Genomic DNA, 14,523 nt, shown 5'->3' with positions numbered 1-14,523 from the left:
TTTTTGTCTTTTTTCCGTGTCCGGCAACGGATTGCAACCCTCAGTGTTGCCCCCGTACCGGGCCGGGGACCGGCAACGGGATTGCAACCCTCAGCGTCGCCCCCATGCCTCGCTCAGCCAGTGAGCGGGAACCGGTCTGTATGTGGGATCCGAACCCTCGGGCGGGAGTGCCGCCACGCTTCCCAAGCGGCGCACTATCCAGTGCGCCACCGGGCCGGCCCCCATGTCATTGTTTTAATGGCTTCAAAGTATTCTAATGCTCAGACAACCCCTTATTCTTCAGCACTTAGGTTACTTCTGCCTTCTTGCTATTATAAACAATACTGTGGTACAAATCTATACATACACTTTTACACAATTTGTATGTCTCGATACATATATTTTGTGTAAGTAATAAAACTATTAAATACTTGAATTGTTTAGCTCAAATACGGCCAACCACTGAGGTTAGAATCACTTCACCGTTGTCTATTTTGGAAATTTTTTTGCCTCCATTACTCCCTCCATAAATCTGACAGTAGGCACAACAGCACAGCAATCTCAAAATAAGTGTGAGTTCACAATAATCAAATCTTAAATAGCAATTAATTTGATTTAGTAATGACCATTCTCCTCCTCCTGTTTACAAGTCTAATCCATAGAATAAGTGCAGTAATATGTTAATAACATCTAATGATCACACATCACAAAGCTCTTTACTTTGATCATCATAATAACTCTGTGTGGATGAGAAGACAGATATCATTCTTCTTCCCATTTTACAGATAAAAACACTGAATTCAGTGGTATAATTTATTCAAAGTCACACAGCAGAGCTACAGCTCAAATTCAACCAGACACCATATAAAACTAACACTCTTCTTTCTTCTGTCACATCACTGGGCCTGCACACTACTGTAAATGACCCAGAAGACTGAAGACTTAAAGACATGCTGAAATTCTTACCTTCAGTTACTAGTCGCTCATCTTGAAATGTTTCAGCAAAATTCATGCTTTGCAGCACACTATGTTCTGGAAGTATCTGTTTTATAATCCCTGGTTTATGTAATAGGGCTCTGCCAGGAGAGATTTTTATTCAAAAGTGATTTTACACATAAAATGACCTTAATTAATCTTCATTAATGCATTTGGCAAATCCCACTAACAGTATGATACATCAGTGTGCAGATCTCATATCTTAAGTCCTAATTTTAAAAGAAAACCTGTTTTGGAAGTTCCACTAAAAGTTACACACGGTAGTAAAATCATTGGTTTCAGTTCAACATTAAGAGCAAAACAAGAACTCCCTAATATACGAGTAGAAACAAGAGTAAAATTAGATTCTTTTCAGGTCTTACATTTTCATTATTTGTAATAATTTGGTCATAGTTAGAAATTTTTCTCAGAAAAAAAGAACATGCTAAAAAAAGATAAGATTATCAGAGGGAAATATTTTAATTATCATATAACTATGTTTATCTGGCCTCTTCCAGAAAATCCTTGAGGTGGGAAAACTGAAATGTAAATTTCTCTATAACACTAAGATTTTCACAAAGGAAATCTAATTACTATATTACTTTATGGCAAAAAAAAGTTCTAAAACAATACACTGATTTCTATATCCCAGTAGAGAGAAAGAAAAAAACAGAAAACCTAGTAATCTAATTTCTCTAAATGTCAATTTCTATTTTTCTTTCTTTTTTTTTTTTTTGGCAGATGGCTGGTACGGGGATTCAAACTTTTGACCATGGTATTATAACACACGTTCTAACCAACTGAGCTAAACGGCCAGCCTCAGTTTCTATTTCTAAAATACTTAATTAAAAAACAAAACCAGGTTCAAAGGTGAGCTCTCCACATTTGGTCTGTTCTAACATTATGCAGCAAGTCACCATTAAACTCCCTTTTTAAACATTCCAATGATCCTCAACAAGTGAAAAACAAAATAATTTCCCAAATTCTATATCAGAATAAAATACAGCAGAACAGAAAGGTCAGAAGAAGGAAACACTGGTATATTCATTTTTGCTCCCTACTGGAGTTAATGATTTCCTGTTAACAGACTCAATGTCATAAACTTCACTTACCTTATGTTTGGGTCCTCTAGTCTAGGAAACTAATTTTATACTAAAAGAATCCAGAATCCAATGCACGAGAATGTAACTTATGTTTAACTCACACCTAGAACTAAATCAATTATCCTAAATTTGCCAAAAATTTAGCATATTAAACTATATTTAGTTTAGATGTATCAAATTTTTATAAAAGTACATGCTTTAAGTAGCTACAAGTTAAACATCCTACGCATTTCTAAAATGACTTGTTCCTTTCAAATAATTCACAGCATTCCCAGAAATATTCCAAATTAGCCAGTTGTTTATACAATGTAATCTTTCAGTAGTTCTTAAATCTCTTCTGAAACTAATCTACTGTCACTTGATATATCCCCAAGGTACATTATGAATATGGTCCTATTATGGAGTATGACGCTCCTATTGGGTAAAAATACCACAATACACATGTCTAGAAAAGAAGGCACACTCTAAAGAAACATCAGAGATGAGCTTCCTACAGGAATTTCATTTCTTCCTCACATTAGGATAGCTTATCAGTTGCACAAGTTTAACCAAGATTTTTTCATCTACCAGTTCACTAATAATGAAACATTCTAAAAATTCCAAACTCCAAGCCATTTAAGCCTTCATTGTTTCTACTAAATAGTTCCAAGTATCGTCTAAAGTAAGTAATCTACCTTCGATACTGCTGTCTTGAAATTTCATCTCCACCAAAGAAGTATATAGTTGACAGTTCCGTTCCAGTTTTATAACAGCTCTCTCTGTCTGATGGATTATATATTAAAGTAATATCCTGATGCCAAGAAAAAAAACCAGGAGTGAATATTAAATATTTTTCTTGAGTAAGTCATTTCATTCTGAATAAAGTCTTATAAGCCTAAACATTCAATATAGACACAAGTATGGCATTTCCAAGAAGATAAGCACTTTCACTCCTACATTATTTTCAAGTTTTATTTCAGCTTTTGGCCATAAAATATATAATTATTAAATTAATCTAAAAATTAGTTCATGTTTTTAGTGCAGAGACTTTTATACTTACTTCTTGTGTTCTTTCCTTGAGCACAAATTTATCTGGAAAAATCCTTAATACTTTAGGATCCAGCAAAACTTTTTTCTGAGAATCCTTAAAACCTACTGCTGTAACAAAAGCTGCACGAGAGCCAGTGTTGCGGACAGAAAAAACAATTTTACTTTCTTTGCCAGGTATTAAGCCATTCACTGTTACCATATAACTGTCAGATAATTTTTTAACACCTTCCAAAATGAGATTACTTGTTCCTCCATATCCAGACAAAGGTATCTAGAAGAATATACACATCCAAAATTATTTTTATGTAAGAAGAAAGCAGAAAATTCAATTACAGTCAGATTAACTACAATTAAAATTTTTAATGTTTGTACACTTTGGCTAGTAGTTACCCACCTTCAGCCCAGCATTATATTAAAGACTCTGTCTTAAGGGAAAAACAAATCAAAGAGCCACAGAATTATTTACCTTCCAATATGCTAAGAATAATGATTTCTTTCTTACAAAAGCCAAGCTTAAATGACAGAAGAATAAGAAAAAGATCAGTATAGGTAGGCTTGCTTAAGAAGATTTTAAGGTGAAACATACTGATGTTTGTAATTACTCTGAAATGCATTAAAAAATATATGGATTGATGAATGGTTAAATATGCAGTAAAAGAAATACAGCACACGTTAATTGCAGAATCTTAAGTGGTAGGGTAAATGGGTGTTTACTGTATAATTCAACTTGTCAGTAATTCTGAACATTTTTAGAGTAAAATGTTTGGGGGGAAATTTATTATTGTATAATCTCTTAGCATTTGGTCTAGCTAGTGTCAGAGAGAAGCATGCAAAGGACTAAACTGAAGATAAGAACTCAAAACAAGTCTCCAGGGACAGACACGCCAGTAACAGGGAAGCCATAGACTGGCACCAGCCCTTAGGATGCGTTCTGCTGCAGCCTCCACAGGGCTCAACCCTTCCGAGAAATAAGGTTCACAGAAGACATTCCATAAATAAGAATACAAGGAAAAGATTTATACTGCTTGAAAAGAAACTTTTCATACTCTTTAAAACACTTGTCTTTAAAAATTATCTTTCTAGCCAAGAGCTGGAACCAACCAAAATATCCGTTAATGGATGCGACTGGATAAGGAAAATGTGTATACATGCAATGGAATTCTATTCTGCCACCCAAAAGAGTGAAATTCTGCCATTCGCAGCAACATGGATGAACTCAGAGAAAATTATGTTAAGTGAAATATGCCAGGAACAGAAAGAAATACCAAACATCCTCACTCATAAGTAGGAGCTAAAAAAAGAAAAAAGTAAGTAAAAAAAGAAAGATACAACAATCATCACAATAATTTGTTGAACTTTCAAAAAGAGAGAACAGAACTGAGGCTACCAGAGGTGGGAAAGGGAAGAGGGGTTGAGCAAGAAATTGGTAAAGGGCCACAAAAATTATTACATTGTGTAACACTGAACATACTAATTATCCTGATTTGAGTACCACATATTGCACACAGGTACTGATATTCAACATTGTATTCCACAGATATGTACAATCAATTCTGTTTCAACTAAAAAAAATTATCTTTCATTTCTAATTATTAAAATAGGTTCCAAGGAATCCCTTGCAAACTTGAAAACATTAATGACTTATTCTGAGTTTTGTTACGTACCTAATCAAAATAACATTTTGAAAAATTAAATTTAGGTTCCTCATAAATTTGTATTGGATTGCCTTTAAGTACAAATTAATAGCATTTCAAAGGGCTTCAGATTGTAAGCTCCTACAAATTTTACCTCAATCAAAGTGACCTCTGGTAGTTTCAATAGTCAAAAATGTTTCTAATTTTTCTTTTTCCACAGAAACTTATGAGTAAATTTTATGTATAAAATAAATAGAAAATGGTAACAGGGGAAAAGGTAGCTTTGAAAACTCAATATTAAGTATTCTTCCTGTATTTAACAAAGCCCTAAGGAATCATAAGTTACTACTGAGTAAAAAGGATAAGAAAAAAAATAAGATTATATAAAATGAACCTGACTAATGTCAATAAATCCAAAGGCGAAACAGGAAAAATTATAGCTCGAGAGCAAGGTTTCTTAACCGCCAGACTACTGAAATTTTGAGCTGGCTGCCCTGTGCATTGTAAGATGTTTAGCAGCATCCCTGCCCTCTACCCACTAGATGCCAGAAGCTCCCTTGTGCCGTCCCCAATTATGACAACCAAAGATGTCTCCAGACATTACCAAATGTTCCCTCTGGTTGAGAGTCACAGCTATAGAGAACTACAAAACTGTAGAGCTGTCATTAGCACCCTAGAGACTGCATAAGAGACAAATCCGGGCTCCACTGGCCTGAACTCAAACCCAGCCTCCATCACTTACTGGCATATATAATGCATGACCACAGCCATGCATCTCTCTACGCCTCAGTTTCCACATGTGCAGAAGGGAGAATACTATTATCTCAGAAGGAGGTTTTGAAGATAAAATGTGATAATCCACATAGTGATTAAGAGCAGTGCCTAGCATGTACTCAAAATGCAATAAGTAATAATTTTTTATCACAGTCCCATCATGTTTTACGGTATTCAAAGCACAGATCATTTCATTCGTTCCTCAGAACCAAACTGGGAAGGTGAGATGGCAAGTAGCTGTATTTCTCAGGTAAAGAGAATGAACTGACTGATCCATGGTGAGTGTATCTCCCAAATTTCTGTTTTGAAACTTAATTTCCAGTGTGACAGTGTTAAGAGGCGGGACCTTTTGGAAAGTGATTAAGTTATGAGGGCTCTGCCCACATGAATATGATTAGTGCCCTTATGAAAGGGGATAAAGAGAGTGCCTCTGTCCCTTCCACTGTGTATGTGCAGCAAGAAGGAGCAGTCTTTGAAGCAGAGAGCAACCCCTCAGACACTGAATCTTCTGGCACCTTGATCTTAACTTCCCAACCTCTAGAACTGTGACCAATAAATTTCTGTTGTTTATAAATCACCCAATCTGCAGTATTTGGTTACAGCAGACCAAATGGACTAAGATAGTATTTTTGCTGAACTGAAAGAATAAAATTTACTTGGACAGTCAACATCTTAAACAGCTCTATCTGGTTTTACCCAAAGATGTGTTCCTGAAAAGCTAGCTGAGTACATTTAAAAATTCTCAAACTGAAATAAAACTTAAAAGTACTAGGAGAGATTGTAACTTACAGGAATACCATGATGGTTGCTTTTATACGTGGACAATTGCTCCCTAACTTGTTGATAACTCTAGACAATCGCATATTTGGACTTATAAAAAGCAGAGTATATATGACTTACCAACATTGAACCAACAGTTATAATATGTTATAAACTCCATGGGAGGAAAAAACAATCAAATTATCTTACTGTGAACTTAATGCCTGGTTGGGATCGATTTCCAAGCTGTTTGATTTCTAGTTTAGCCAACATACAAGATAATCGAGTAGGTGCAAATAATACAGAGATGATAATGTCTTCTTTCGGGCCAATTCTGATCTCACAGTTACTGGTCAATCGCTCTTCTACACCAAAGGTACTCTGAAGCTACAATTTAAAAACAGTCATAAAACAAAGCTGTAGCACAAATAAAATATACAATTAACACAAACTCTTGAAAAGATGAGTAATACAAAGTGGTCTGCATATGTAAGTGTCCTGACCTAGACAACACAGACAGAACAGGAGAGTATGCACTCTACGAACCTGAAAGCAGTCCTGATCTTGTCCTCTAATAAGCAGTCGTAAGTGTTGGGTTGCAGATGTAGAATTATTTCTTAAAGCTAGTTTCTGAAGCCTAAAAACAATTGCACATTTTAAATGAGGTTTTCCTGCATGGATATTGCTACAATTATAAAAATGAAGCCAATTAAAACCAACCACAATGTCTAGAAATGGACTGATTGTACATGTTACCTTAGTAAACTAGAATTGTCTCTCCATGGTCCTAGAACGCTACAGTTCTGAAAATACAGTCTCAAGACTCACCTTTTCAGAGAACCTTCTTGGAATTATAGCTCCTTGGTTGACCTTACCGTTTATAGTCTATGTATAGTTATTATCTGTCTTATAAAACATCAGTCAATAAAAATCCATGTTAAGAAATTCATTAAATCATTAAGTCAATACCACACCTACTTGGAATACCTAGCTCAGCCTAACTTTCAGGGTACTAAGCAGTCCTAGGCTAAGAGGCTCATGAGAAAAGTAGCCTTTTAAATAATATATTGAATTAACCCTATTTTTTAAAAATTACACTGCAAGTAGAAGGAACATATGAACAGCAGTTGGCTGACAGTAAGAAAGCCCTTCAATATTTAAAACTATATGAATCCTCTCTTCATTGGAGAATAGAGAATATGTGCATAAACCTGTATTTTACTGGAATTTTGAAGATCAGCAGTTAATAAATTATTTAAGCTGTGGTCTACGCCTTGTCCACCTGGCATAAGGCCAAGCCCATTGACTATCGGCACCCCTGGGAAAAGCCTTCCACATGTACACTGAATGGGGAAAACTTCCTGAAAGAAACATCACTGTATAAAGTTTTCATTTTTATTTATTTATATTTCTTAATTGTTAAAGAGATGAGGTTATCATTTTAAGAAGTACAGTTATCAAGGCAGGGGGAGAAGCTTGTTTTCTAGTTTTAAAAAGAATATACAAAACATATACAAAATAAAAAGGGTAAACATCTTTACTCTGTAAAGAGTCCATACAAGTTAATAAGAAAAAAATACTAAAATTCTAACCAGCAAATAGCCAAAGCATATAAGCAGACTTTTGAGGAAGAAACTAGAATGAAGGAACAAATAGTTATATGAAAAAATATTGAAGTTTAACTGGAAATCCAAAATTTTCAAGTTGAAATGAAATTCCACTTTGGACCATTTTATACTTGGAAAACACAATGGTAATTTGTTAATTATCATTCCTATCTGCAGCTGAGGCAAAACCCATTAACTTGATAACATGCCCTGCAAATTACTTATTTATTAATTTGTTCCCTATACTCATCCTCTGCTCACTTCAAATCTCCCTTCTGCAATAGGACCTTCTCTGCATGAGAAGCGCCAGCAACTGCCAGAGGCAGAGCAGTTCTCATAGGACTGGCAGCTCCTACATCTCACCCACGCCACTCTTACGGACAAGGAGCACTAACGGTTTTTCAGGCCAATTCCCTGCACCTGCATGGGGCTTACTCATGCATTTGCTGGAGAAGAAGGAATTATAGGAACTCTGCAGGAGAAAGTGAAGTCATGAAGTGTGAGCAGCCTGAATGCCCCTCACTCAGAAAGGGGCTAGGTAAAAAAAAAAATGCTGCTGACAAGTCCAAAAGCATACATAAGACAGTTCCCCTGTGGTCAATTTAACAAACATTAATTTTCAATTTTAAAAAAGTTTACCAAGTGTTAATTTTGTTTTAAATAAACTATAAGTGAAATTTCAGGATGGTACGGCATCTGAGGAGTGGCTGGATTTTAAGAACAGCCATCTCCACCATATTAATCATGTTTTACAAATTTTATCACAGCATAGAGAATTCTATCAAGATCAACACAAGGATAATTGTGGCTCTTACTCAATTTTCTTCTGCCTGTGACTTAGTGGACAAGATCAGTTATAGGATAAGCTGTGTACCAAAAGGGACACTCAGTAATTGAAGCTTTTCAGAGTCTGCACTTTAATAATTTGATAGCACATTAATAATAACTATGATTGCTAGGGCATCCTGTAAGGTAATGTCCCTTTGCTTTTTATTTTGTTATTTTTTTTGTCTTTTTCCATGTCCAGCAACGGATCGCAACCCTCAGTGTCGCCCCCGTACCGGACCGGGACCGGCAACGGGATCGCAACCCCTGGCGTTGCCCCCGCGCCTCGCTCAGCCAGTGAGCAGGAACCGGTCTGTATGTTGGATCCGAACCCTCGGCGGGAGCGCTGCCGCACTTCCCAAGCGGCGCACTAGCGCAGTGCGCCACCGGGCCGGCCCCCCTTTGCTTTTTAACTAACACACTGGTGGATGAGCAGAACAGTTAAATGATTTTGGCCACCTTCCATAGCAAAGAGCTTAAGGGCCTCAGTCAACAATTTGTACATATACTGGAGCAGACCACAAATTAATGTTTTAAGGAAAATTTTGTCAGACACTCTTCAGGCTCAGTTATATAGAACTGGAAAAGCATTCTAGATGGACATGTGTCCTTACTCTGCCTTGCCCGTCAACATATTTCAATCCCCCCAATTCTATCTTAACTGGCTTCAAAAGTACATGACACAATACAGGAGCTACTGAAGAGGGGTATTTCGTCAAACTCACCTCCACTTGGCATTTTTCAAAAGCCTAGCTGAGGGAAATATTTGCAGGGAGCTGCTTAAAGAACAAATGTTCCGGGGCCGGCCCGGTGGCGCACTGCTACAGTGCGCCGCTTGGGAGCATGGTGGCGCTCCCGCCGAGGGTTCGGATCCCACATACAGACCGGTTCCCGCTCACTGGCTGAGCGAGGTGTGGGAGCAGCACCGAGGGTTGCGATCCCGTTGCCGGTCCCGGTCCAGTACGGGGGCGACACTGAGGGTTGTGATCCGTTGCCGGACACGAAAAAAGACAAAAAGGAAAAAAAAAAAAAGAACAAATGTTCCATCCATTCTTCTAAGTGACCTAAATTATCTCAAACAACCACATGGTTTTAGCAACACCCAGAGTGGTGCCTGTGATGCACCACGCTCTGGTGTCCGCTTCCAAAGCAAACTGCACAACAGCACCTAAGTGGGGAGGGGGACATCCTAGGAAATGGGATGCACTATTTACTGTAAAGTTTTGTTTGAGATTCACTGCATTACACACATTTATCTTTGAAAGGACACCTGGAAGAAACATCTCTCAAAAGTCTGTGGCAGGAATAGTTGTACTTCTCTCGAGCAAGAATTAGTTTATTTTTAGCATCTGAACAGTATGGATCATTTAACTGATGACGTGACTCTCTGTACAGCAGTGGGTAGGAGGGTCAGGGCTAAGCTAACAGGGTCTCAAAGCAGCCTTCAGGGTGCTGCCTTTATGCTCCACTGCATTTCATTTTCCCACAGAAGCCATTTATCACTTCACTGTTTTTACCCTACAGTGTCTTTTTCAAAGCTGCTTTTAGAACAAGACAAGGCACAGATGACTGCATGGATGGTTAAGCAGATGGAGGAAATGTGTAAAGTCAGGAGGTTTATAACGTTAAAGAAGTAGTTTCTTCACATCTGTAGTAGATATTCATCCAGAAGACCCTCATCTCCCAGGTACCCTAGAAATGTGTGGGTAAAAATTCAGAACAAACACAAAAGTGCAAAATATAAACAAGTAAACATTTAGGTTTAATAATTACCTACATTGTTAATTAGAAGAGTTTACTAATTTTAGGTCTGTAAAAAAAAGTTAACTATGCTGCTAAGCTTATGAGAGAAAAAACTATTTCTATACTATATATTATATGCCAACTAATTTTATTAACCCAGAGTTATTCAGAATTTATAATCAAAGTAAATAAAAATAAAATTAGAGATACAACTCACTTTAAACTATGACAGAATATATCTGCACCATTAGAGACCTCTTGCACTCTTAAATATTATATTGAGTATTCACCAACTAGAAGACTGTAAACTCCTTAAAACAGAATACAATGTCTGATTATTTTTTCTTCCTTTCCATAGTGCTTGCCTCAGAAGAAACACACATGTTCTCAATTGCCTAAATTTGGTAACTGACAGAAAATTCACCAAAGAGTCAAAGAAAATTAAAAATTCTTTGGGTTGCATTTTAAAAAGAGGGGAAATCTCTAATTAAAAAATTAATATTCATGGGCCGAGCCCGTGGCGCACTTGGGAGAGTGTGGCGCTGGGAGAGCAGCAGCACTCCCGCCGTGGGTTCGGATCCTATATAGGGATGGCCAGTGCACTCACTGGCTGAGCACGGTGCGGCCGGTCTCAAAAAGGACAAAAAACAAAAAAAATTAAGATTCATAACAGGAAGATTAAGTGAATTTAAGACAGCTTTAAATCAATTCTGAAAATAGTGAGGCGGTCATAACACAGCAGAGAATAACATTAGGCAACGAAAGCAGACCCTCAGCACACCAAGCACCAAGTGTACACTTACTGTGTTCTTCCAAGAGGGACACCTCCCCAAGCCAGAAACTGCTTGTTGGACAAAATTGATGGAATATCTGAGCAGCAAGATCCAGGTGGCAGAGGTTTACTTCCTGGAGAAACTATTACTTCGCCTTTTAATACTACTTCATACTGAGGTCCAAATGGCTGGACAAATATTTTCAAGATCCTAACAAAGGAAGAAAACCTAAGTTGAATGTCCCGTATTCATTCTTTTGACAACTATTTTCTACAAGCTTCCTTTGTCCAAGAGACTGAGCTTGGTGCTGAGGATACAATGACATTCCCATCCTTAGAGCTTATGTTCCAGAGAAGACTACAGACAAGGAAAGAGACGATCATAACAACACCTACATGAGACGTCATGGTGCTACAGGAATACTATTTATGAGCAATTTGGGAAGAGTAAAGGAAAGCTTCCCAGAAGGAGTCAACCCAGGGAAGTTGAGGGCAAGAGTTCCAGGCACAAGTGCAGGCCAGACTCTTCCCTTCTTCTGTAGGGTCATAATAGCAGACTGAGCCCATGGAAGCATTCTGTAACCCAAGCTGGTGGACAAGCCCTGCGTGTTTCAGAGGACAGTGTGCATTAAGCTGGGTTTATGCAAACTTGAGAGCCAGAAACTCACAGGCCTGGAGAAGGGGTGGAGGAAAGTATCTTGAATTAACTGACAAGGACAACTAATGGTTTCATGGGAGAAAAATAAAAAGCTAATGAGAAACATCAAAAATGATGTTTTATTCTTTACTTTTGTCAGAATATATTTGAAAATAGTGATTTCATCATTTCTATCCAGTTGGTTTAAAAGGAGATTTTTAGTAACAAGAAGAAGAAACTCTGAGGCTAAATGAAAGTGGTTAATTATGCAGAGCTATATTATTTACAAGGTATAGTAAAATATGTAGTTTACCATTCGGGCTGTGATCTAAGTGAGTGGCTGTTTTGAGAGATGAGTAAAAACTAGTCATTACAAATATCTTAATATTACCTTTCCTCACAGACTTTTAGTACCTTTCCTCACAGACTTTGAGATCCTTTGGAATAAATGAAACTATAACTTCACGTTCTTCTCCAGGTTTAAGGAATAGAGTCTCTGGATCCACTGAAAAGTGACTTCCTTGTTCTGGGACCTAAACAGTGATACAGTCGTAACTAAAGGCTGACTTATACAGATGTGGCTCTCTCCCAGGCACTCCTTTTAACTATGTGCCTTTGTCATTTACTATGATGGGTTATTTGTCCCTCCTTGTCCATCACTGTCCCAACTTGTCTTATCTCCTGGAAAGGATATTTCTTCCTCCTCCTTCCTCCGTACCAATCCCTATCTTCCTCCTCCGTCCTCCGTACCAATCCCTATCTCCCACCCCCATCTCCACTTCCCGGTTACTAACACCCTCTCCCTCACCTGTGAGTCTAGAAATAATGCCTTATGCATGTGGCTCACTCTTCCCCAACTCCACCTAGCCACAGGATGATATGCAAAGCTTTCAGGAACCAATCTACAATGTCATTCCTATATTTAAAACTTTAGGCTTCAGAGTTAAAAATTTCACACTACTGTTAACACCTAGTTTTAAATCCTCACGGCACTGACAGGGCAGGCAGCACCGCAACCCCCAGCAGGTGAGGAAAGACTAGTTTACAGCATTTGGACAGGAGCTCCTACCTTGATGTCTAAATAAACTGCAATATTCCCAGCATTTTTCAAAGGTAAGTGTTGCTTTGTTAAGGAATCCACACTGGCCAACAAATGCATAGTCTAGAGGATGGGGCAAAACAGGAATGTTTAAAAAACTGTCACAATTAAAGTGAAATCAACCTGAACATGAAAGAAAACAGGCAAAGAGGAGCAGTGACGGTACCTGTAAGTCCCTCGGAGCATGTATCCTAGCTACTCCTGCTCTTGCCCGGAGACCAACGCTTCTAAGAACTGGTGTAGGGTTTGGGCTGTCAACTTCTATATCAACTCTTGCCAAGAATTCTTCTGCTGAGTCTAGAATCTCTACAAAAGTTCATTCCTTTAGTTCAGAGACCAGATATTTAATTCTAAATATCATCAGTAGTCCAACACAATGCTTGTAGGGGTTGTAACGAAATTTAGGCAAGAAGATTTTTAAAAGAATTAAAAGAGGAATAGAAATGAGTGGAGAAAAAGAAAGAAAACATCCAACTGGTAGATGTGATAAGATCAATTAAAAGAAAATATCCCAAAAGGTTTTTAGCAGTACTTGCTTGGGTTACCCACTTTCATGGATTTGACCCAAAACAGTATGACATTAGTCCCATTTTCAAAACATAAAATACAGGAAAAATTACTCAACGTACTCACATTTAGTGACAGAGAAAGTAAGCTTCAAATTTGCAGTTTATTTAGCTATAGAGTGAAGCAATTCCCACAAAATTTAAATATGATACCTGAAAAACTGGTTTGTTTCTTTGGACTATGGAAAAGAACCCAAATTATCAGAAATTCTGGATCCTATAAAATAAGAAAGAAAAATTTTTTTTAAATGTGTACTGATATTAAGATTGAAATCTTAAGGAAAGAAAAGCATTTTGGAAACTTAACTTCCCCTTTAATTCTAAGCCAACTCTTCAACCCACCCACCCTACCTGTCCATCGTAACTGGCAGGCATCAGGTGACTGACCACAGAAGTGGCTGCCAGCTGAGTGACTACATCAGCACAAGGAGCAGCTTTCACAGAAGCACAGATGGGTTCCTTGGAAAACATGAAGCAGCGCCAGGCTATCGCATCCTGTTCAGAAACAGAAGAATCAGATTCAGTACAGCTAACAGTGTTATGTTAAACTTGATAAATTTGATGGAATCCTTAACCAAAAAAATGTACTTTCACAAGAAAAATGAACTGAGAATGATATTAGCAGTATCCATAATTCCAAACCAACGTACTCTGTAAACAGCTTCTTACCGTATGCTAGTACTTACAGCATTAATAATCAGTCTGATTGGCACGGTGGCATGTGTCCTATTTATCAGTTTTAATGGGAGAGCTTTCCAGCCTCCGTAAGTCAAGTCACCAAAATCAAGAACATCTTTCTTGTCTGTTTTTACCTAATTACAAAAAAAGGGACTAATTTATGAAAAGCAATATTATTAATAAATATTGCAGCTTATGTTCTATCACTGCCTTTTCTAGCCACAAATTAAGAGTCAGCATTAAAGGTAAAGTTACCTATTTCTCCCAGGCTATTTTACAATTGCTTATTTTCTACAAAAATAAATGTTAAATTCTTCTTTTGAAGTAGTCTATGTACCCAAAT

General features: G+C 37.5%; 1 protein-coding gene across 1 annotated transcript in view; it reads right to left on the bottom strand.

The window, feature by feature from the left end:
- LOC103610757 (centrosomal protein of 192 kDa-like) overlaps positions 1-14,314 on the bottom strand; it is a gene marked incomplete at its 5' end in the record, with an annotated part of 34,277 nt that extends 19,963 nt beyond the window's left edge. Inside the window, 12 exons of the mRNA XM_008594855.1 lie at positions 946-1,055; positions 2,732-2,847; positions 3,097-3,357; positions 6,464-6,640; positions 6,800-6,890; positions 11,232-11,411; positions 12,252-12,370; positions 12,907-12,999; positions 13,103-13,242; positions 13,656-13,719; positions 13,854-13,997; positions 14,189-14,314. Of these exons, the coding sequence (XP_008593077.1) occupies positions 946-1,055; positions 2,732-2,847; positions 3,097-3,357; positions 6,464-6,640; positions 6,800-6,890; positions 11,232-11,411; positions 12,252-12,370; positions 12,907-12,999; positions 13,103-13,242; positions 13,656-13,719; positions 13,854-13,997; positions 14,189-14,314 (1,621 nt within the window). The remainder of the gene's footprint in view (positions 1-945; positions 1,056-2,731; positions 2,848-3,096; positions 3,358-6,463; positions 6,641-6,799; positions 6,891-11,231; positions 11,412-12,251; positions 12,371-12,906; positions 13,000-13,102; positions 13,243-13,655; positions 13,720-13,853; positions 13,998-14,188) is intronic.
- Positions 14,315-14,523: the final 209 nt, after the last annotated feature.

This window comes from Galeopterus variegatus, unplaced genomic scaffold (genome assembly GCF_000696425.1).
Source record: "Galeopterus variegatus unplaced genomic scaffold, G_variegatus-3.0.2 Scaffold11726, whole genome shotgun sequence".
NCBI lineage: Eukaryota > Metazoa > Chordata > Mammalia > Dermoptera > Cynocephalidae > Galeopterus > Galeopterus variegatus.
This window is presented reverse-complemented; position numbering and strand designations above follow the sequence as displayed.